Here is a 23,214-nt window from a genome sequence, read left to right on the forward strand (position 1 = left end):
AAGTTGTGGTTTTTTCCCCTTCTAACTTCAAACTCCAACGACCAGAAATTTTGGTAGTTATTTTGCATCTACCTACTTTTTGTCTCAGTACTAAAAGACCACGAACAATTCATAATAATGAAGGCAGAGTGGGGAAGAGAAATGTTTTGAGAATCTAACACGCAAGCAGTTAGGATAACAGGCACGTATCTTTTGCTTCATGCTGATGAGTTACGCAGTAACTCTTTCCTTCTTCTTTTTTACTGCAAAAATTTTGCAACAACAGCCTGTTATCAAAGACATCCCTTCTGCCCCCTGCAGCAGCTTACAGTGTTCATTGTGTATAGTGAGAAGTTTATGTTTCCTAAATCCTTAACATCTGAACAAGAAAATAATTTGTACCTGATACTGCAGCTACACCGCTATAAATTGCGCATGTAATTCAGTGGAAAAACCTGCCCCCCTGAGGAATCTCTACAAGGGACTGTCAGCCAAACCTGGCCCCACGTCAGAAATCAGGCATGCATCGGACGCCTGAAGTTGTATCACTATGCTGCAGCTGGGATCTCAGCTCTGCTCTTGAGTCTTTAGCATGGGGGTGTGAATATTTTATACATCTCATCTACCTACAGAAAATTAGTTTTAGGGAGGGGTGTAAAGTCACCTTGGGTATTAAATACAAAAATAAAATTCTTACCCCCAGTTAATTGCCTCCACTGTTTCAATGTCTAAGGGATCCAGTGACTGAGGCAGGGCTTTGTAGAGGGTGGCCAGCCTGTCTGTCAACAATTCACATAAACAAGTGCTTTGAGTCAGGCACTTGGCAGCTGCTGGTTCTGGCAAACTCACCAAAAGCATGAGGCCTTCACAGGCCTTCACTGCTATCCGGCCGTCCTGGCAGAAGGGCATGGAAGAATTAATCAGAGGGTGAATGAAGCTCACTTGAAATCAAGAAGCAAACATCTCCCAAATAAAACCTCTCCATTCCCCCACAGTCAGTGAATGCATTTATTTTTGTTGCCTTTCCAGTGATTACAATTTATTTCTACTGAATTTGGACAGTACAAAATAAAGAATCTCACCTGAATCCATGTCAAATACTAAGAATGCAACTGCAACCTTCAGGTTGATAGAACTACTGCTGTAGGTCAGCTTAAGACCAAGATATTAAACAATGTAAGCTATCGCTTAACAATAACAAGGTACATCGGTAGATTCGGTTTTCTGCCCTCAACACTGCTGTAGCAATTACAGGCTTACCCAGCCCTCCTCTAAGTTTTCTGAAAGAATCTGAGGATGAATTTGAGGATGGTAAGACATGCGGCAGTTGTGTAAAGAAATCAAACCCCTAGAGATAGACTGGTGCCTTTACAAAAAAAATGGGTTTGGTTAAGTCAGTACAATTGAAAGCAGTTTTTAAAATATTTTCTTGTGGTATATTTAAGCTAATGATTACCCTATGTAGCTTATCTGTGAAACGTGATATCCTATACAAATTGCTCAAAACCCACCTACATTACCATCAACAAACTCAATTTTAATTTTCTAAAATAATATTTTTACTTTAATCTGAATTGGCAAAGAAAATTGCCAATTTACAAAAACTGCCTGCAAAACCAACCTCGTTTTACTTTTTGTAGTTAAAATACAGTGTGGGCATACATGTATATTCACTCCCTCTGCCCACTTCACATAGCATTCAAACTATTTCATTTTATCACATTAAACAGAACAAAAAAACAACTCACGGGACTTTTAGTGAGGTTTAGTAGAGAATTCACTAAATTATAGTCTTGATTTGGACAAACAGGGGAGGACTCAGGTGACGATGTGACATTTAGTTCATCCAGACTGAAAGAGAGATCATCTGCCTGTTGCAGGAGGTCATCTTCCTTCTCCATTTGCTCCGCTCCAGCAGCACTTGGTGTTTCTTCAGGCTGAATGGGCTGTCCTGTGTCTGCTGTCAAAGAGTCTTGGCCTTTTATCATGTCCTCTGTGATTACACTTGCTGATCCTTTGGAAGCCATTGCTTTTAACTTACTCTGCAAAGCATTTTATTGGAATTACACGCTTGAAATTACTGTTCATCCTGAAGCAGAAATTTACTAAATGCAAATTTTTTACATCAACGTTTGAAGGAGTTCTCTACAAGGCTAGATAAAGTAACTATGTAGAATGTAACGGGTTGTAGAAGCAAGGAAGTTTTTAAACCTAGAACATTTTTTAATCTGCTTAAATTTCCCTTAAGCCCTGCACCACTTTGTTTCAAGGCTGAATATGCCATTTACAAAGAGATGGCGTCTTTTTCTCTCCACCGCTGAAGGCACATATTCACTTGATTTGCCCACTGTTTGATAGAAGTTTTTCATTTACCTTATGAGTGCACCTTTAGACCTCAGCACATACTATAAAACATTCCTTTCTAGGTTGAGGCTTCAAATTCATCTAATGTATGAAACACTATTCCAGCTGGAGTCATACAATTAAACTCATTCTAAACTTCTTGAGATTTTATCTTCAACAAGAAAGGGAAAAATACATCTTTTATGACAGCAGAGTACTCTCAAGTTGCATTTCTCATGAACAAAAGGTCAAGTAGATTGAATGGACAGAAGATAACAGAAGTTAGCACTGGGCACTGGATACTACAACAGATCACAGAGAACCTTCTCGGAAGCCACACAGCATCTCTACTTAGCCTGAAAGAAAGCAACCCATCTGTCTTCCCATAAATCTGTCTCCAGCACATAAAAAGACATTTAAATTTGTGGTCTGTGATACCAAGAAGAAACTCACAGCAAGGCAAGAATTCAGTGTTCTTCTGGCATAAGCATAGGTGAATAATACTTTATTAGAACCATAAATTAGACTTCAGCACAAGACGTTTTTGCAAGTGAGTAGAGTAGTGAGATTATAAATCCAAATGGTTTCCCTCCTCTATGATAACACCAAAATTATTACAAGTACATCTCAAGCATTAATAATTTAAACCAGTAACCATTTGGGGTTAATGGCGTTTAGTACATACAAACCAGCAGGGACTAACTACATGACAGTTACAGGCAGCAAACCAGAGAACTGCTGTGAATGCTTGCTTGATTGATGTGCATTCTTTGTGGAGAATTTGTACTGAATGTTGTGATACACTCATATAACCAATTCCCTGGAGAGGCAACCCAGTGGTAAAAGCAGCACACTGCAGGCTATAAAATAAGTACAATTTCTGACTACAGTAGAAAAATTACTCCTTCAACATATGGAGTTTCTTTACAGTGTGAAATGCATAAGGCTGCAAAGCAATCAAAATGTGTCTGTCTGAACCATGTCTGTCTATCCCTAAATCTTCTGTAGTCCTCCAGTATCCTCCCATATATTTTATCAATATACGGGAATATCTGAATCACAGCGATGAGCCTGGCATATAAAGCAGAACTAAAGGCTGGAACTGCATTTCAATCCTGTGCTATACGCTGCTGCTGCTGCTGCTACTCAAGTAGCAGGCAGGGTTACCAAAGAGAAAAGCTACTTTTTTCCAAGAATCAGATAATATTTTGTAAAATTCTTATTTTATCTTACACCAGCTTATTTCCTCTGGACTCTTCTGTCATTTGAAAGGCGATAGTTTGTTTAGCTAAGGCATCAATGAGAAGACCTAACATATATAAATGTGTAAATTCCCCTAGAAATCTGTCCATAGCTCATTACTCCTACGTTGCAGGTGACACAAAGCAGTCTGTACATTGAACAACACAGAGTTTTTGCATGTATTTAAGCTTCCTATTGTCTGATCATGCAATTCTGCAGCTTAGCTGCTCACCTGCCTCCTGCAAAGGTGCAAAACAGGATCCTGAATGACCTAATAGAAAAGGTTACATAAAACACATATTCAATGCTTTCTAATGAATTCAGCATCAACAGAGAGCAGACAATATAAAAATACATTTTTGTATTTTCATGATATGTAACTATCAGAGTTTCAAAATCTGTGGTGGATGATGCCCTAAGCTCAGACAGATTTAAAAAAGAATTCTGGAAAAAAAAATCTAGTGATATCACAGCTAATAAGAATGTCTGCTTAATGCATGGTGAGAAATATAAAGCTGGTAATTTGTAGTAACGAAAGTAGAAGTGAATAGTGAAGCTACTGTTCATTTTATAAAATCAAGGTACAACTTTTTAATGGACACTACATTAGAACTTGTTTAAAGTCTCAAGAGCAGAAATCGAAACAGAATCAAGTGTCCCTTTGCATGGAACAATCAGTTACTAGGAGTATCTCTCATAAGATGGGATGAGATAGGGCAACTAAGGAATAAACGAATAAGGAAAAACATGAGGTAACAAGGTTAGCATAAAATGATGACTGAGATGGAGGTGATAAGTCAAACATTCCTATGTATGTTCTTTCTCTCTACACAAGAACAAGGAAAACTCAGTTTAAAGAAAAGGATAAATTAAAGCCAAAATAAAATTGGTATATGGATTTTAAAGGTTTAAAAAAATTAGAATGCAGTTTTTCCAGTTCTTATTTCCACAACAAAAGTAATTTGCCCAAGAGATACAGTTATGCCATATAACCTCATTCCTTAAGCAATACAGGTGAAAGATTTTACTAAAATATAAACAGCATTCTATCAACAAACTATTTCATATGGAATCATACAAAGGAAATCCTGGGTTTGCACATACTCAGTTTTTCATGTTCATAAAATACTGTAGAAACTGATCAGAAAAGTCAAAGAAGGAAGCCCAACTAACAGATAGAAACAGACTGCTTTGGAGAGATGTATCTGCATTTCGGTTTATATGTGTTGGAGATTTGAGAGAAAAATGCCATACAGAATTCTGTAAACTTACCCTTTAATGCATTTGAACGTCAGAAACAGCTATCAAGTCACAACAATAACACCTCCAGGAGGCATAGATGTGAACAACCAGAATATTGTATTCTAATAAAGGACAATTCTGCACCCCAAATACCTTATCTGGAAACAACTATCAGAAGCTGTAAAGACATATGCCTTAGGCTATGACATTTAGAATGATGCTGTGAAGAAAACCGGAGCTACCAGAAATGTTCTTCAGCTTGCTTGAACTCTACAGCCAGCATTTTGTGAAACTAGAGATCTCTTTGTGGAATCATCTGGTTTTCCATGTCTGATTTTTACTACTGTAATCTTGCTATTTTGGGGAAGAACACTGATATCTAACAAAACACTTGTGGTTATGATTGGGTTTCTCAGGTTTGATTTCAAGGGCATTACTTGAGTATAATAGTCATTCATAAGGTTCTTTTCAAACCATACCATCTACATAAATGACATTCAAAGTAATCTTGGTTTGGACTTCTACCATATTCTGCATGTAACTTATCTAGTAGTTTGCTTCTGAGTGCTTCCAATGTTTATATACTAACTTTTTAATCCTTACACCATTTGTACTGCTTGTACAATTACAGTGGATACAATGGCAAACAGGGTGGTGTTTAATTAAGGTAAAAATAAACTCAAGATGGATTCTTTACTACTGACTTATAAGTGATATTCTTATATTCAGTGGAAAATAACATATCTTTGCAGTTTAACAGCCTCTGCTGTTACAGATCTTGTTTGTGGAAAGCTTGTAAAATATTCCTGGAGGACACACTATCTGTATCTTTTCACCTCTGTATCACATGTTTAATAGATACTGTGTCACCATAGAAAACATTGAAGTGGGAGCAGGAGGCATTTCTAAATGGACTTTTATAAATTAAACTTTTATATGTTCCCAAATGGGAACAGAAAGTCAGTCTAGAAATTCTTTCTCCTCCCACTCTGATTTCATCAATGCCACATGTTAAGTTTGAAGAGGGAGTAAAGATATTTGGCTTTCTTACAGATAGAAAATAATGTCATATTGTAGATTGTGAGCTGGCACTGCAGCTAGACCATATGTGCCACTACCAAATAAGGGCCCGATCCTGCAGAACACTTAGAAACTTGCACGGTTTCAATGCCCCATGCAATCTGTCCCTTAGTCTTCACTGGGCTGAAGACAAAACAACGTAAGAAATCCCTACTCTAAAGGAACTTTCACTACAAAGGATAAGGACCTCAGACAGGTATATTTGTAAGTCCTGAATGAAATTCTAGTAAAAATAATCAGATGTAACAAGTCTCTGGAAGAAAAAAACCCCAAACTTATAGTATCACAGGAAAAAAAAAATCACAGAGTGAATGAAAACTAAGCTATGAAGCACAATGTGACACCTCCAGTTCTCTATTATGTTTTGTCAGTGATGCAGTAGATACACCTGGAAAATTTTGATTTACTCACCTCAAGGAAGAAGTTGACAAGGTAGGGATCCTGTTTCAGCTTTGCACATACTATACAGAGAAACTGAATTTCCTCATTTTCTGTTGGCGTTGCCAGAACTTCACCACACAGCCTGATTAATTTCTGTCACATAAAGAAAAATCAACAATTAAGGCAGGGAGTAAGTTAGAACTTCTTCTAGGAATGATGGACTGGCCTCTTTTTCTATATACATACTACAATGATGTAAAATTATTGACTTGAACATTTGCACTAGATTTAGATTACTAAGAACAAGATTTCTTTATTATTTATGACTTGCATTGCAGTGGTAGTTCAAGGCTCTAATCATCAATACATTAAAACTGATATTACACTCGAGCAGTAACTCACTTCACAATGGAAGAAAAGATACCATTAGCTATAGCAGACTAAGAGAAACTTGCCATGCAAAAACACAGTTTACTTAAAATTTGAACACTACCTGCACTGGCCTATGCACATTTATGTGGGGAAGAAGAGGTTGCCGTATTCTTCCAAGAAGTTTTGTGTAAAAAGCCAAAACTTGCTGTTTCATTCCTGGAGGACACTGAAAGAAAAACAGATGAACAATAAGAAAAATATAGCAAATGTGGATAGAAACATAGATGCAAATTTGTCACTCAAAATCACTAATTAAACAGCAATAATTTATGCAAAAGTATTTAAAAAAATCATCATCTGTTAACACATCACTTTGAACATTTTTTGTTGATCTCTGTTAGTATTGATAAATCTCATTACTGTTTTCTTTTTCAAATTATTCATAGTTTCAGTTAATTGCTCTAGTGAAGACTTCTACCAATCTTTTCAGGAAATATTCCCTATCAATAAGAGGATAATTACCTCTGAATTAACTGGCTACAGGTCCACTGACTGTGCCACAAAACCTAGCAATTCAATGAGTCAGCACATATAAATATATGATAAACTAGAAACATCTTAATATCTACAAAAGGTTTTTTTAAATTCATAAGCAATTAACCTTAGACAGATAAAGTGTTTATAAATGCACAAATGTTCCAGGACAAGAGAAAGCTGCTGTTTTCCCTGAGATTTAGCAGAATATAAATCACAAATATCTGCAGAACATCCAGACCCATGTTCTACTGTCCCTCATGCATCACATCACATGAAAGTACTTTCCTATCTCCATGAGATCTGATGGCTTGTGGTCCTTTATGTACTTTTGTTTCTAGCTAAATCCCCCCTGACTCTAAGGTATTCTACCATGCTAATGAATGCTGATATTCCATAGGTTGATTTTAACCCACATCATTTCCCTCATCTGGTTCACTGCACAGGTGAATGAAGCATGGATGGCAACAGCCAGGAATGACAACTGTCTAACGTAATTCTCCTTCCAAGGTAATTATCCCTAGATTATTAATCCCTAGTTATCACTGAGTTGTGAAGCAATCCGTTAAAAAGAATGGCAAAATGTGTACTACCAGGGTGCATCTACACTAACGTAATAAGTCTAAGTGATTGCTGTGAAGGGATATTATTCTTTTTACAACAGATCTTTGCAACATCTTGCAAGCACTGAACTGTGTGTTTACTTCAGATGTATCAACTCACAAGTGGCAAAGTATAAAGACAGGCTGTACAAGAATTGCTTGTACAGGCATATTTGCATGAGTGCGAAATGACTTCTCTCAACTCTCAGAAACATACTACTAATTACCCCCTTCACATATGTCTCTGTTTCATCTTGGTTTCTTGACAAAGTTTATAGATTACTGAACAAGCTGTATTTCTGAGCAAGTATTTTCAATACGTCAGGTAACCTAGCCTGATCATGCACTGGAACAGGTTGCCCAACAGAGGGAGACTCCTTCTCTGGAGATATTGAAAACCTGCCTGGATGCAATCCTGTGCAACATGCTCTAGGTGATCCTGCTGTAGCAGGGGGGTTGGACTAGATGATCGCTAGAGGTCCCTTCCAACCCTACCAATCTGTGATTCTGTGAATCTGTGAATCATAGGACAGCTGGTATAGTAACAGGAATTGCAGAGCTCTGGTCCTCCCAGAGCAAGAATCGTTCCAGTCTCTGACAGCTAGTACCCTCCGTTGTCTATATATGTAAATCGAGCAGATTAAGAACTCATGACGACATGCAAAAGGCTGACTGAGAATGAAAATATGGATAGCTCCATTTATCCTTGGAACAGCACACACCACGCTTTCCTAACTGCATCTGTACCCAGATACAAAAAGCTCTAGCACGAGGGCTGCCAACTTAATTTACCCCATGATCCATCCAACACCATACATTTCAGCTCATAAGTCTGCCAGAAAAGATATCAACAAGAAATCACCAAGGCCATGAAGTGCTAATTGCACTTGTGCCACAAACTAGACTTGAGAAGAACCAGACAACAGTGCCAAGGGCTGCACTCATACCAAAGACTCAGATGTTAAAGCTGTCTGTGGATCAGCTTAAATTAATGCTTTCTGACATGGAAGTCTCTCTGAGCAGTAACTCATCACATTCAGAAAAATTAAACAAAGTTTGTATTTAATACAGCACTTTTGACCCAAGAATCTCCCAACACTTAACAAAGGACAGAGAGACATAATATTGTCTTGTAGAAGCCAGAAAAATTCTAGACCGAACAAAAATGTTTCTCCTACTTCTAGCTTCACAGTCAATATTATCAGAGTGGGGAGTAACAAATTTCAGGGTTCTGCCTTAGTCAGGATCTCACTGGTTGTCTCACTTCGATCCCACTTGTAAAAGACTGTTATGTGTAATATGTTGGGAACATAAGCAAACAGCTATTTGCTAGAGTTCAGTGTCCCACACTACCACCTACTGTAGAACTTCAGTCCCTATCACAATTAGCAGCTCACACAAAAGATAATCTGCTCTGCTGAGAAGTACGTACATCAGCTTTTCCTAATGTGTAGAGTGTCTCCAAAATCTTGTGATGTAGCAAATATTCCATACACGGTCCTGTTTCTCCTGATTCCCTCTCATTTTCTTCTTGAACTAGAATATCCAACATCTGTTCCAGGTGAGAAGGAATGTTTGTATCAGTCACAGGAGCTTTGTCATCTAAATAGAAGAGATGTGCAATTAAGAATGATTAAAATATTGTCCTCACTTTTCTTAAGTTTAGTTCCAAATTTAAGATTTAAAAACATGACCACTCATTTAAAGAATCTTACGTAGAGTACATAAGTTTTTTAACATGTCTTAAATGGAATTTTCAGAACCGTATCTGGAAATGTAAAATGGAATATGCAGTAGGCAGGTATCTAACCTTGCAATCGGGAAAAGGTGAAATGCCAAATTTCAAAACATTACACAGTCAAAAAGGAAAACTTTTACAGCCAGAAACCAAGTTTAGGGAGAGAAAGGTTCAACTCCCAATGTTCTGGTTAGTATCCACCTTGTGTTGACAACTTCCTCTTTGACTCTTCACATAGTATTCTGAAATCTATAAACAGCCTCTAACATCAGCTTAATTTGCAGCTGATCAGTTCCTCTACAAACTAGATAACTAAATAAAAGTTTTTTCTAATGATAAAAACAAAGAAAACCCAAACTCTGTGCTATTCTTCAAAAGTTTTTTGATTTGTCTTGTATACTTTCTGGATTAAGATAACATTATATCAAACTTTATGACAGAAAAGGTAAGAATGATTTCATTATATTAAAGTCATGAAACTGTCACAGATTTATGCCACTGGCAATGGGAGCTGGCATTACCATGTTGTAGAGCATGTCCACACGTGGAGATTTTCCTTTTTATTTTTTTCAGTTAAATTCTACTTGAACAAATACCCCACTAGGGAAATGGTTACTACTTCTTATGCAATAATCTAAAAATAACTGTCGCTTGCATGCAAATGGCAACAAGATCACAAAGGAAAACTGCCATATCAGAGTGATTTTGGTTTCTACAACCTCCAGTTATCCTACAGTGTTTTACTTGAGTTTCCTAGGCATAAGTTTGCTCCTGCTGCAGAGGACAGAAGTATATCCACTGAGTGGAAACTTGTTTTTCACAAGACTTTTGAAAGTCTAGGAGAGAGGTCAGCTTTTATTCTGCACCACATAATCGCAGGTATCAGTTTTCCCCTACCACCCTGTCATTTCTACCTTAGGAAACATCACATAGCGTTCCAAAAGATGGGTATTTAGAAACAAGGGTCGAGTTTCAGCTTGTAAGAGTAAATATTGACATAAACAAGATCACCAGTCCCAGACACAAACACATATTCAATAGCTACTCTAGCAGAAATGCAGAAGTAATAACCTGGAGAAAACCATGGTAACATTCACTTTTAAAACATAATAGCTTAATAACTAGGAACAAAAATTAAAAATTTAAATGTTGCATACATGTTGTAGGAAACCAGGAAAAAGTTTAAGATAAAGTCGTATTTCATCAGAATACCCACTTTTTAGAAGAGCAGAATAAGGTGTGGATAAGTTTTAACAAAATGTGTTCTAAATCTGCTCACGAATTCACTTTTCAGAGCTATGTTATCCAAATACCTTTCGTGGAGACAAAACACTAAAGAAAAAATACCTAATACTGAACACGCAGAATTCAGATATGCCTGGTAAAATCTATGACCACAAAATTACTTTTGTTAAAACCTTGGAAAGAAAAAGAAAATCCCTGTTCCAAAACAAAAAAAACGTTAACAGCAGTGACTACATTTCTGTAGTTGTCTTTTTAGACTAAACAGAAAATGTGAAGACAGAAATTGGGTCGGATGTGAAAAGGTACAATTCTCTACACGGTACTCAGTAAAGAAGACATTCCCTCAATCGTCTTTCATGCCTACTTCTTACGGGATGAATGGAGGTACACAATATTTTTATTTACTAATGATTATTGTTGGTATTTTGATAAAAGACATGACTCATTTTAGTGTTTCTTAATCTAGTTTTCATGAGGGAAATTAGGGAATTCTAGTTTTCACAATAAAGAGACAAAACCAGAATTTTTTCTTCTATTACCTGATGTTTCTATGTAGTAATGGGTGATTGCTTTCCAGTGGTAAACAAAATCTTCTTGTAATGGAAGGGAAGGTGCAAGCTATGGGGAAAAACAAACAAACAAAACCAGTTAGGAATGAAATAAACATATTTCCTCAGAGATTAAATTGAATTTTATCTTATACTTGGAAGTAAACTGCTTCAGACTAGAGCTACAACTCTTACTCTGTGCTCTTTTACCTTTAACAAGGACTACATACGTTATTCCAGGCATGAGCCCCATGTCATACTGCCTAGCTTGTGAACACCAGTAATAATCTCTATGATGTCTCTAAGACCAGACAATCTATTTGAAGCAACAAAAGCAACTGCTCATACAGCAAAGTAACACTAGAAACATAGGTTTGAATTGTTTAGATCTCAAGAGTTTTGTTCTGTAGGAAAAAAACCCCATGTTCTTTTACATCTGCTCGATACCATCTTCCCTTTCTGTATCCTCTGTTCTCTCTCCCTCTGCTCCCTTGAAAATACTGAAGAGCTGCTTCACACCATTTTTACCATGCCTTTTTTCTTGTTAACCACAACTTTTAAAAGACCTTTGTTTCATTTTTTTACACATCAGGCCCATGACGGATTGTTCTTTTTTTTTTTTTTAATATAAATACATTTCTTACTTAATTTCTGAAAGAAAATGAAGTTTCCTCTTTTTCTGGAGGAATTTGGGACGGCTAGTTGGGCATGACTGGTGTTCTGCAAGAGCGAAACACAGCCTCCCACCCTGTCAACATCAGTACTGCTCCTTCCTCACTGAGCTTGAGAACTGGGTGCCCTGCAGCCCATTACACCACAGGCAGCAAGTGAAAAAAGAAGGACCACGATCATTTTACCACTCTGCTCTCCAAAGTGAGAGCAGAGGCAAACACTGATTTTTGTGACCACAATATAAAATGTTCAGAGCTGGCAAAATCAGCAGTCCTATAGGGAAACCCCCCACCACTCAACAGATCATATGAGGGTCTGTTGTTACCGAGGTCTAATCCTACTTGCTCGAGGCTTTTTTTTTTAAAGCCTTGAAAGTCTTCCGCATCAGTTTTTTCTGATCCTTGAATTTAATGACACTTAAATTTGTCTTGGCAAAGACCTAAAGCCCAGTATATGAACAGTACACCCTGCTGTGATAAGAAAGTGGAACGCTAATTATTAACGACCCTTTGCACACAGGACTTTGATATGCAAGACTTTAATAATAATAATAAAACTATACCAACAACTCAACTCTGGCTGATGAATGACACAGAGACTACTTCTGAGGAATACCAGGCCTCTCAGACCACTCTATTTCCAAAGTAACACGAGATAGATAACATTAAAGATTTATCCTTGACTGATGTGATTTTCCTCTCCACTTCTTCTAGCCTCATCTGCCTCAAGACGAATTTAGTGCCCCTGAGCAGTGCCAGGAAAAGGATTTCACTTCTCAGCACTGTCAATAATTTATCCACCACGGGAGAGAACTGTGGATACAGACAAACAGCCTCCAGGGACTCCTCTCAGAGCTGAAGAGGTAATTCAGGGGCAGGTCCTGCCCTTTTTGATTAAAATACTCAGTGATTTCACAGAGTATTCTCTGATCAAGGACTGCAAAATGGAGATACCAGAGATACCATTAGCATGTGTGTGCACCTATGCCTGTGTGTACATGCATGCCTACTAGGAACACAGGATCAACCTTGCCACCGACTGGACCTGGTGATAGACAGCTGTGGCGACTTTGCCTGCATTGGGCTACCAGGCTCAGCAACTCCTAGTAATATAGAAAAATTGTATTTTTTCACTTGTTCAGTTAAAGTAGCTCCACCCCCAAATTCCTCTTCCTACCACAGACAGACCTAGTATAAATCTGCTTTTTACAGCACAGCTATTCCAGGGAATATTTAACAGAGAAGTAACTCCAGCAATGCTATGTATTATTCTGAGAGAAGTGTTTTACTGACAAAAAAATGAAAAAAACCCCAGCCCTACCCTCTTAACTTAGTTATTCAGATACAAAAGTGAGGTAAAGACCAAGACTAAGATACCAGCTTAGGCATAAACAAAGCCCAGCACTGGAAAGCATTAGAAAAATGTAAGCTCCCAAACACTTAGTTGACATGCTTTAACCCTACTAGGACAGGTAATTCTAGGATGAAGTTGTAGATTCTATTTTAGGATGAATTATTAGCTACCAGCTGAGATGAAATACATGTTACAGTTGCCAATCTGAGTAACCACACTTTTGTAAAAATACACCTACTTGTATAAAGATTCTGAAGCAAAACAAAATTCATTGTGAAGGCAATTAATTCCTCCTATTTGTCTAATTTGAAGGAATTACCGTAAAAGTGCAGTCATTTCTCACAGTTGTGTTAATTAATTTTGATGTAATTACATATTTTCTTAATAATTTTGAGCTATTGATTCCTAATCTCAAAGTGAAGTTCTCCTCCTTCGCAAACCAAAAAACCCCAACCAACAAACCCCAACATCTTAAAGATTGCAGCGTGGGTGTTGGTATATCAAATAGCCAAAACTCAGTGAACACTACCAAAAACCAGCCCATTTGAGCAGATATTGATTAGCTCTTCCATCTGGTCCCCAACTCCAGCATTCGAGATTCCTGGGAGTGAGTGTTCTCATTTACGAGCTAAACTTAACACATGCTGCCTTATCATTCTGGTGACAATACGTTACTAATATCGAACCCCACTCCTCCCAGGAAAAGTGCTGTTCTCAGGAGAACTATAGATCTTTGACCAGAACTATAGTCTGCTCGTTATAAAATCTGTCCAAAATACAATTCCACGTAGTTTTCAAAAGTATATAGAATATGCGTTTAGGCAGGAAAAAAAAAATCATCAAGAACAAAGAAACCTGTAAATTCAGTATTTAACAGCAATTCCTTTGTGCATGTAAAAAACACTGTCATATTTTTCATGTATGCTTTTCAGAAGTGCAATTCAATACTGAAAAGAATGGAAAAACGGAAGCTGGTGATATCCCTCAGTAGCTTTTGGACAAGTTCACAAGGTAAAAAAACCCACTGTATAAAAGAATAACAGGTACTGTCTGGCCAGATCCCAGAGTTAAAAAAAAAAAAAAAAGCAGAAACTGGGTCAAAGAGAAATGAAGGAGAAGTGCATCCACACTCCTTGACTGAAACAAGGAAAACTACAGCAGTCACTCCACGTTTTTCTTCTTACTACTTTACCAGTGTGAATGTTTGCCCTGAGGGAAAATCTGAAAAAGGACTAATGCTTGAAGGTTTACTTTATTTCTTCAGTTGATGAATGCACAGAGTTTATAATGGTCACTGCTTTTAATGTAAAATTAAGACTGCACATACTTGCAAGCCATGCATTACATTTTGTCATCATAATTTGTTAATAGCAGCACAACGTTAAAACAATCAGTAATATGAGGTCATTACATCAAATAAAGTGGGTTCAAGAAGAATAAAGCAGTTAAAGATTTTGCTACAAAGACTTTGTAGCAAGTGACTCAGTTTCTTTCAAAGCTCAGTTTTGCCTCAAAACATAAACAGAAAAGCAGCTACTTAAAGGTATGTTAAGGTACCAGTTTAAGAGATACAGTGGAATAATAGGTTGGTAGAGAAGGGTCCCAAAAATGTGCATCAGACACCAAAATCTAAATTGACTCTCAGATACTAAGAGAGTGATACAAAAGCAAATTGCAAAATTCAAAACAACCAAAACTGTATTTTTCCTGCTCAAGGTACACAGCTCAAAAACATCCTTTTGAGTTGACAATTAAGATGAAACAACTTCTGAGAGCCCAAATCAAACAGAAACAAAAGTCCTTTGAATATCAAGTGACCGCTTTACAGACAAGCTATTTTGTCTAGAGAAAGATGAATAAGAGCACAAGATAAGAGAAAAAATAAGTCCAACTCACTGCTTTGTTATTGTACACTAAATTTTGTGTGTTGATGAGAACGTAGCACTCCTGGAATATGCTTGGGATAAAAGTATATCAGAAATGCACAGCAAAGAGAAAATATCTTGGGGACAAGCCATACATAAACTGCCACAAATTTATTAATATTAACCCCATAAAGCAACACCATTTCTATTCTGCCCTGAAGTAAGGTAACAGAACAAAGACTGCAGTGCCCTCCACCATTCTCACTAACCCACTCAACCTGATTTAAGGACGCTCTGTTGGTACAATACCACAGCGGTGCTTGCTCATCTGGATGCTGCAGAGAAATCTAGAGATTCACATAGCATAAGAGGTGGCAAAAATTAGGATTCAGTTGTAATGAAAATCAGGAATAAGATTCCACACACTTGGACAATTTAGGCAGAAAAGACAGAAAGTTTTTAGTTAATCAAGGTAAGAAAAAGTCTTAATAAAAAGCATCTGATCCCTTATGTTTGCCTCATCACGGTCCTGTCACGAAGGCAGTCAATTAAAGAGCGGAACACTCACAAGTGAAAGGCAAATACTCCTATTAGACTGTCAACCTTTGGAACTCCTCGTCATAGCTCAGAGAGATGACACATTGAGGGTAAGATAACAACAATTATCTAATAACACAGGAACTCTTACTATTTAAGTGCGTCTCTCCAAAGTCTGCAGGCCCATGGGCCCTGAGACAGGACAGGAGCATTATCTAAGTGATGTGGAGGAGAAACGACAGTGGAGAAGGGCTACAGCAGAAGAGGGCTAGGAACAATTCTGATTCAAAGTAGTCCCACCAATGAAAGCTAAGCCTAGGCACTTCAAGTGTATTTAAGTGTCCAGCTCAGCTGAAAACTGTTCAGCTGCAACTGAATTTCTCTGGGAGATAAACACCCAAAACCTTTGAGAGTTTATATTTTAGCTACTAGTTCCGTTGCTGATATTCAGGGCTGAAAGAGTCCACCTGAGGCTGCATGAGCTATACTTGCTTTGCAGCAATAACAGCAAGTAAAAATGCAGCTCCAAATTCTCTAGGTTCTGAAAACAGCAGGCAACATCAAGGTGGACTTATCTAATATTTAGGATTTACACCACTTTCAGAGTAGCAGAGCTAAGTAACCCACATTCTTTAGTTAAAGAGAGAATGAAACAATGACCTAAAGTCATACGGCCCCAAAACTGGTTAAAAGTTCCTATTTCTTAGTTCTGCGTTTGAATTACTAGGTCAAATTTCCTAGCTAAAGTAAGAAACATTCTTAACATCCTCTTGCTTTTGTGACTCCATGTTTCATTCCTAGCACGTGGTGCTTGGCATTTGTCACAACCCCATAAATGCAGTTCAGCACAGTATTTATTATCAGAAGGCCCATCACAGCACTGTTAGCAGGGCGAGGCAATTGTAAAAGGGACACCAGAGTTGCTCAAGAATATATAGCACCTTGTTTGATAGCAGTCACTTGCAAAATGATATCAACCTGGTTGTGGGCTTTGTTTACTTTTTAATTAAAAAAAGGTCATCTAGTCCCTATGATCGCTACTTTTCCCCTCTTCCATTCAACTCACTCATTTTTCCTAGTCTTTTATGGATCTCAAATAAATGCAGTCCTGTTTGGTTTTTTGCATGCCATCAATAACGTAAACATTCTTCTAGGAATAACTTTTATTGGGTATCTTGAATCAGTAGCCCTGAAAAAATGATTTCTCCTCCACTCCTATATCACTCAGTCATCCACTCTTACTCAAAATGTTGCACAGCTCACCATAACAAGATTTCTTTAGTCAGGCAGCCACTAATTTCTGTTTCTTCTCCAATGAAAGCACTGTCTATTGAAGACACTCATATGCAGTCATAGATAGTTTTCAAATTAATTGTCTCACCATTATTTAAAACATTTTTTTCCAATTGCCACTCTACCACTAAAAGAGCAAACTAGGAACCTACAATTAATTAATACATGCTTAATTTTAGAACCTGAATAGTCCTGCTAAAGACTGCAGAACTACAGCACAAATAAAGTCAAGCATATGCTTAAGTATTAGCAGCATCCAGGCATACATTAATGCAAAAAGAGTACCCTGCACATGAGGTAGGATTTGGCATGCAGGCTCTTTCTGCAACCATTAGGATTTGGCCTGCAGGCTCCTTTTTCAACCATTTTTCTTCAACGCTTTCCACCTTCACTTCCAGCAGTATTTCATTACCAGTTTTTAGCACCTAACCAAAGATGCACCTCTTCAAACTCAGGTGTCTTTGCTTACTGAGAAAGGTGCTGAAAGCCAGAGACATTACTACCAGGACTCCACCTCACCAAAAAGCAAACAAAAATAAATGGTGTAGACAGTAAACGAGTCCTGATAAGCAGGCAGCCGAACGCTGCCTGCAGAAATGGCAGCTTCAGAATTAGGCCCTGCTGTTTTCCTCCCCCCAGCACGGCGATGGGCACAGACGTGAGTCTCCATGATGAAATCTAGCTGAACGCACACAACCCAACGTCCCCTCGGCTTCCCCCTCCACGCTGTCCAATTAAAAAAGAAACCAGGAATGAAAACATCGGTTTGGAAGAGACAACATCACACAAAAGCACCGGAGATGGCGACTGTTGTCTGCTGGTCACGACAAGAAGAAAATCCTGAGGAGTTTCCTGAATTCACCTCCTTTCTCGTTTGTTTTGCAGAAAGCAGCCGGCATGGCTGGGCCGGGTAAGGGCAGCCCTCACGCTCAGCACGGGGCACCGGGGCCTACCGGGAAGGCACGTTACCGGCGGTGACAGCCCGGGGGGGCTGCTCCTGCTGGCCGAGGGGACTGTGCTGGGGCCGCCCGGGCCCGCCGTGGAGCCCCGGGCAGCAGCCGCTCCCTCCTCTCCTGGCATCTCCGGCTCTCGACAGCCCCGTCCGGCTGGGGCAATTCGCTCCCTGCCCGGGCACGGCGCAGGGCCCGCCGCTGGCCGCGGCTCGCCCGGACAGATCGGCCTCCCCCTCCCTGCCCCGCGGCAGGGGCGAGCCGGGATCGGCAGGGCTGCGGCTGCCGGCGGATATGCCGGCTCGGCGGGGCCCCTCGCCGCCAGCCCTGCCCCAGCAGCAGGCCCCAGGGGAGGCGGCGGCGAAGGGGCGCCGCGCTTAGGGAGCGGGCCGAGCCCCCCATGCCGCGCCGCTCCTCCCCGCGGGGCCCACTCGGCCGCTAGGCCCGCCTTGCATCCCCGGCGCTGCGTGGCCAGGCCCGCCGGCGGCCTTACCGCCTCCACGGCGTGCTGCAGGATGGAGGTGAACTTGGAGAACATCCTGTCCCGCGACTGGAGCAGCCGCTGCCGGGAGGACCGCGAGAGCTCCTCGATCCGCCGGCGCCGCTCCAGGGTGAGGGCTGCATGCGGGGGCCTGGCCGCGACGATCGGGCGGGCGGGCGGGCGGCCGCCGGCTCTGCCTCTCGCTCCGCGGCGGACACCGTGGCACTGACACCGCCGGGCTGCAGCGCCGGCTGCCGAGGCTCCGGGTGTCCGCCCCGGCGCGGCCTGCAGGGGCCGCCACCGCCCGCACGCAGCCAGCCGCGCCGCGGGGACACCCGGCCGGACGGCCCGGCCAGGCCCGGCCCAGCCTGACCCGCTTCGCCCGTGGGCCTGGGCGGCCGATTGCGCCGTCCTCCCGCCCGGGCGGGAGCCGGTAGCCGTGGCCCTGGTATTGTTGATCCAACCGGGCCGCTTGTGCCGGGCCTGCCCACGGCAGGGACTCTCTGCCGGCCGCCCAGGCTGCGGGCAGTGCGGGACAATGCCAGGGCTGGGAGCGGGCAAAGAGCTCTGGGTACCCCAGGCCAGGCCCCCGCCTCTGCGGGCAACTCCCGGGCAGGGAGGTGAGGGGGAAGGTGCGCCTACTACCGCTGTCTCCGTGCCCGGAGGCCTACCATCAGGCTCCGACAAAGGTCTCCGGGTCTACACCTGCCCGTCTGCTTCGTGAGGGCTGGGAGACAGCCGCCTCCACCCGTGCCTGCAACCGTGGTGCAGATAAGGAGCAGCCCTGGTGTGAGTGGCCAACGGCCTGGCTTGCTGCCTGCTGGCATGGTTGGGATCCAACACCGTCTACAGGGACTGTGAGGCCCTCAGGGAAACAATGAAATGCCCAGCTCTCCACAAAGCAGCGTAGGGGTGATAAGCTCAGAAAGTCAGTGACATCTTGGTGCTGCTGGGTGAGAGGCCGGTGGGGCTGGTGGCGTGGTCCTGCCTGGCTGCGGTCCTTCTGGGACTTGCAGTGTACTGCAGCACAAGAGGGCTTGTGGCAGTTCGCATGTTACCTGTTTCACTGCTGTTTTCTTCCCCAGAGCTTTGAAGGAGACAAAGGGGGCTTTACTTCACTTCCAAGCCAAATACCTCAGAGAAAAAGATCATCCCTGCCATTTTCCCACGCCGCTGGAAAAGCAGAGGTAGGGTGGGGCAAGCAGAGGTTATTGATGTAGCTGGTGAGCAGTGTGATGTTTTGGGAACAGCTACAATTCATGGGATAATGTTTGGGCGCTGGGCAAATGGAAGTAGGGGAACAGGATTGGTTTGGCACTGGGGGAGCAGAGTGAAATGTTGGGAAGGTGACAGACCAGTATGGGAAAGGGAGGAGAACCTGTGAAACTTTCTCAGTTTTTGGAGAGGAGTGAACACCAACTTCCTCATATGCTAGGACCAAGCAGAGAGAGATGAATCAAAAGACAGGACAAAGCTATTATTTAACTTCTGTGTTTTAAATTGTGTCATCTGGGAAATCTGACTATGACTGTTGGTCTTGTGATGAAGTCTTACTAATGATTCTGCTGTACTGATTGTTGCTACTACCTCCATGCTTTGCAGGCATGGAGACCTACAGTCCAAGTACTGTATGGAAGTAAATACTAGTTGTATGTGGACACCTTTGCTGAAGTGCCTTCTCAAAATCCAGACATATCAAGTAACATAAATTTAAAAGGTAATTATGTATGTTTTTTCTTAAATCTGCTTATTGTGGGTTCGTCAAGTTATAGCCTATAGAGGTTCTTAGGAAATGTAAATTTTCTATGTGGGTCGTCATATGATGAAACGTATGTACCGTCTCTGCATTTAGGGAATGGTTAACTGGGTGGATGCTGCATTTGGAAGGTGTCTCTCTTCTACGATTTAACATAAAAAATTCTATTAGACTTTTAAAGTGTGCTTTAAGAGGCAAACCCTTCTTCAGATGAATTTAAGTGGTGTCTACTATAGTTTTTCAATACATCCAGATTATTATTAATTTTTATGTACATTTTTATATGTAAATACTTATATTTATTTTCATTTATAAGATAAGTACAATTCCGGAGCTACATCCAGCTTGCTTATGTGGTTTGTATTGCAGGTTTGTATGCTTTCATTACAAAAAGAAAAACAAATGACAAGGTGTAGGTTTGAATGCAAACATGCCGTCAGCAAGAGGGCTGAGTAGTGGTATAGCTTTCCTCCCATCAATGTGAGAGTGTTTGCCATGTTACTGGGGACCTTCCCATTCTCTCACCATAGATATTGTTTTGGATCCTGCATCACTTCTGAAGAAAATGTGGATTTAAGGCACACGTTCTTGATTAAGGTATCTAAGAGAACATGATAATTTAAAATGTTCTTTGCAATCCATTTGTTTTTACAAAAATGTCTTTTGAATGTGCCTGGAACTTCCCATCTCTGAGCAGCAGAATGAATAAAGAAACAGTAAGATATCATGAAAATATGAAAGGAGACAGTTTTATAACAGTGAGAGTATTCCTAAGTGTACTTCATAATTTATGAAATTATAAGTCACCTCTTCACAGATGGTGAGGTAAAGCTTTTCTAATGCTTGAGGGTCTCTTATTATTGTGAGAGTGCCTGATGTGTATATATATAAAAACATTCTTTTAAACAGAACATTTCATTGTGGTTGGAATTCAGTTTTGGTTGTAAAAGTGACTTCTTATTAGGACTTCTTAATATGAAATGCCTTGCAGTAAAGGAAACAAAGACAATATCACAATTATATGATTATCCCTAAGTTTATTAAACAAATTGAGTCTCTGAAAATAACCCTGCATTTACTTATCAATATACTGAGCTTGAATTTGTAGCCATACTGCAGAATCCAGTCTGTGGTGCTTATATATGTTGCAAAATGTAGATACCTTTTTGCGGGGGTTTTAATGGTCTTTTAAAGTAGTCTCAAATTTCTCAAGTATATGGAGGCATTTCTCATATCTGGGAATATTAGATAAATACGGGCAGACCAGTAGTAATGCAAATCACTGGAAACTAATGAAAAAAATTATTTCACCAGTGTCAGTGCAAAAGAGCTCAGCTGAGGTTACAGTCTGTTGGAATACTTCTTGTTCTCACTGGAGGTGATTCAACTGGAGATCACTCAGTTATGGACAGGCTACCACTGTCATGTCTTATGCAACAATAAATCTTTACCTGCTCGTGTTTGCTATTGTTTCCACTGAAATAAACACAAGTATTACTACCTATTTTAATACTCTTAGGAGCAGAGTTCTGCTGGTTTGGGGTTGGGTTTTTTTGGCAAGGTAGTTCTTTTTTTGGGTTGGCAGATGCAGTGAGTTAGTGTTTTGCTTGAATGTGAGTTAAGACACAGCTTGAAAGCAAGGCTGTTTTAATTGATAGAGCATTTGGGAACTTTCCTCCTTCTTACAAATTAATGAAATTGTCTAGATTAAATCAATTTAAATGGAGTGAGACAGTGAGATAATGTGCTAGCCTTTCTATCTGAAAATCTCTCTGCTATTTAGATTGATGGCACCAGGCCAGTCTCTAATGGATGTATTTGTCTACATTACAGAAGAACTTCCTGCAGTCTTGACTTTTGCTTTGGAGTGGTTGAGGATTTGGAAGGTACATTTTTGTATCCTAGAATGAAAACATGCTGGCAGAGCTTTGCATAATATGTGTTTATATTCTGCGCAGGAATTTGTTGTGTTTATAATAACCAGATTGATATCTATGTTTTCAGTGACTACTTGGATGAAATAAAGAACGAAGTGTTAGTGGCTTAGCATGATCTCTGCTTTTGAGGAGGGCTAAAGAGATGTTTAAAATCATCTTCATATCGTTCTGATTCTGGGCTTTATTATAGAAAGCAAGTGTTCTGTGCATTGGATACCAAAGAGTATCTATCCCATTTAGTGGGATTGAAGTCTAAGCCATGCTTCTCCCAAGTTTAATCAGTGTCTTGTATCATATGTGCTTCTGTTTGCTGTCATTTTCCATCATTCATTTACTGCTTGTCTGTGCTCTCAGCATTGTGCAACACCTCCCTCCTTGCTGATTCACTAGTAACTCCATGTAATCAGCTCATGTAGTATTTCTTTAAATCCCGTTTTCAGGCATTTCCTGCTCTGTGCATCCTGCTCCACATCTGCATGTCTGCTCCTTCTGTAGAGACATTCATTTGTCTTCTGATGGGTTACAAACTTCCTAGTCATTAATCTATTGTGTAGTTACTTACCTGTCATACCTGCAAGTGTCTTTTTACTCATTGCTGCTGTGGAAGACACAATACTGGGCTGGATGGACAAATACCCAATGTCCAGTAGGCTATTTATTATGTTGGTACTTCAGGTACGCTGTCTGTGCTACCCTGCTTTAGCTTATATAATGGGTCGTAAGGGAGACCACGAGGAGGTCAGAAGTATGTGTTGACAGTGAAATGAGACATTTATTTTCCAAACACGCCATGGTTTCCTCAAATGTTTCTATTGCACTGGAAGTGTTATAATCCAAGCTTTCTTCTAGAAGTAAATATACCGTACTGCCATACAGTATCTGCAAGTGTTAGCATATAATAAATTATTGAAACCAGATAAAATACTCTCATATATGCTCAGTCAGAGCTTAGCCAATTTCACTGAAGTCTGCAGGTTAGCAGAACCAGAAGATTACTTGTTCACGTGGTAGTGGAAGCTTGAAGCAAAGAGATTAAGGATAAACTTCTGGGTTTATGCTGTATT

General features: G+C 40.3%; 2 protein-coding genes across 10 annotated transcripts in view; one reads left to right on the plus strand and one right to left on the minus strand.

Moving 5' to 3' along the window:
* The window catches only part of FHIP2A (FHF complex subunit HOOK interacting protein 2A), a 33,152-nt gene extending 14,457 nt beyond the window's left edge, over positions 1-18,695 (minus strand). Inside the window, exons 1-8 of one of the 4 annotated variants that reach the window (XM_054832626.1) lie at positions 18,470-18,687; positions 11,298-11,376; positions 9,208-9,377; positions 6,761-6,865; positions 6,298-6,420; positions 3,797-3,835; positions 1,728-2,021; positions 677-873 (exon numbers count right to left, since the gene is read on the minus strand). In XM_054832626.1, the coding sequence (XP_054688601.1) occupies positions 677-873; positions 1,728-2,021; positions 3,797-3,835; positions 6,298-6,420; positions 6,761-6,865; positions 9,208-9,377; positions 11,298-11,376; positions 18,470-18,514 (1,052 nt within the window). In that variant the 5' untranslated portion in view covers positions 18,515-18,687. Of the gene's footprint in view, positions 1-676; positions 874-1,727; positions 2,022-3,796; positions 3,836-6,297; positions 6,421-6,760; positions 6,866-9,207; positions 9,378-11,297; positions 11,377-18,469 lie in introns of all 4 variants that reach the window. The other 3 variants (XM_054832629.1, XM_054832628.1, XM_054832627.1) reach the window with 3 other exon arrangements.
* Positions 17,312-23,214, plus strand: part of ABLIM1 (actin binding LIM protein 1) — a 221,054-nt gene continuing 215,151 nt past the window's right edge. Inside the window, exons 1-5 of one of the 6 annotated variants that reach the window (XM_054832633.1) lie at positions 17,312-17,936; positions 19,543-19,644; positions 20,060-20,174; positions 20,530-20,582; positions 22,047-22,099. The gene's annotated coding sequence lies outside the window, so the exon portion shown is untranslated. The other 5 variants (XM_054832631.1, XM_054832635.1, XM_054832636.1 and 2 more) reach the window with 5 other exon arrangements.

This window comes from Grus americana, chromosome 7 (genome assembly GCF_028858705.1).
Source record: "Grus americana isolate bGruAme1 chromosome 7, bGruAme1.mat, whole genome shotgun sequence".
NCBI classification, from domain to species: domain Eukaryota; kingdom Metazoa; phylum Chordata; class Aves; order Gruiformes; family Gruidae; genus Grus; species Grus americana.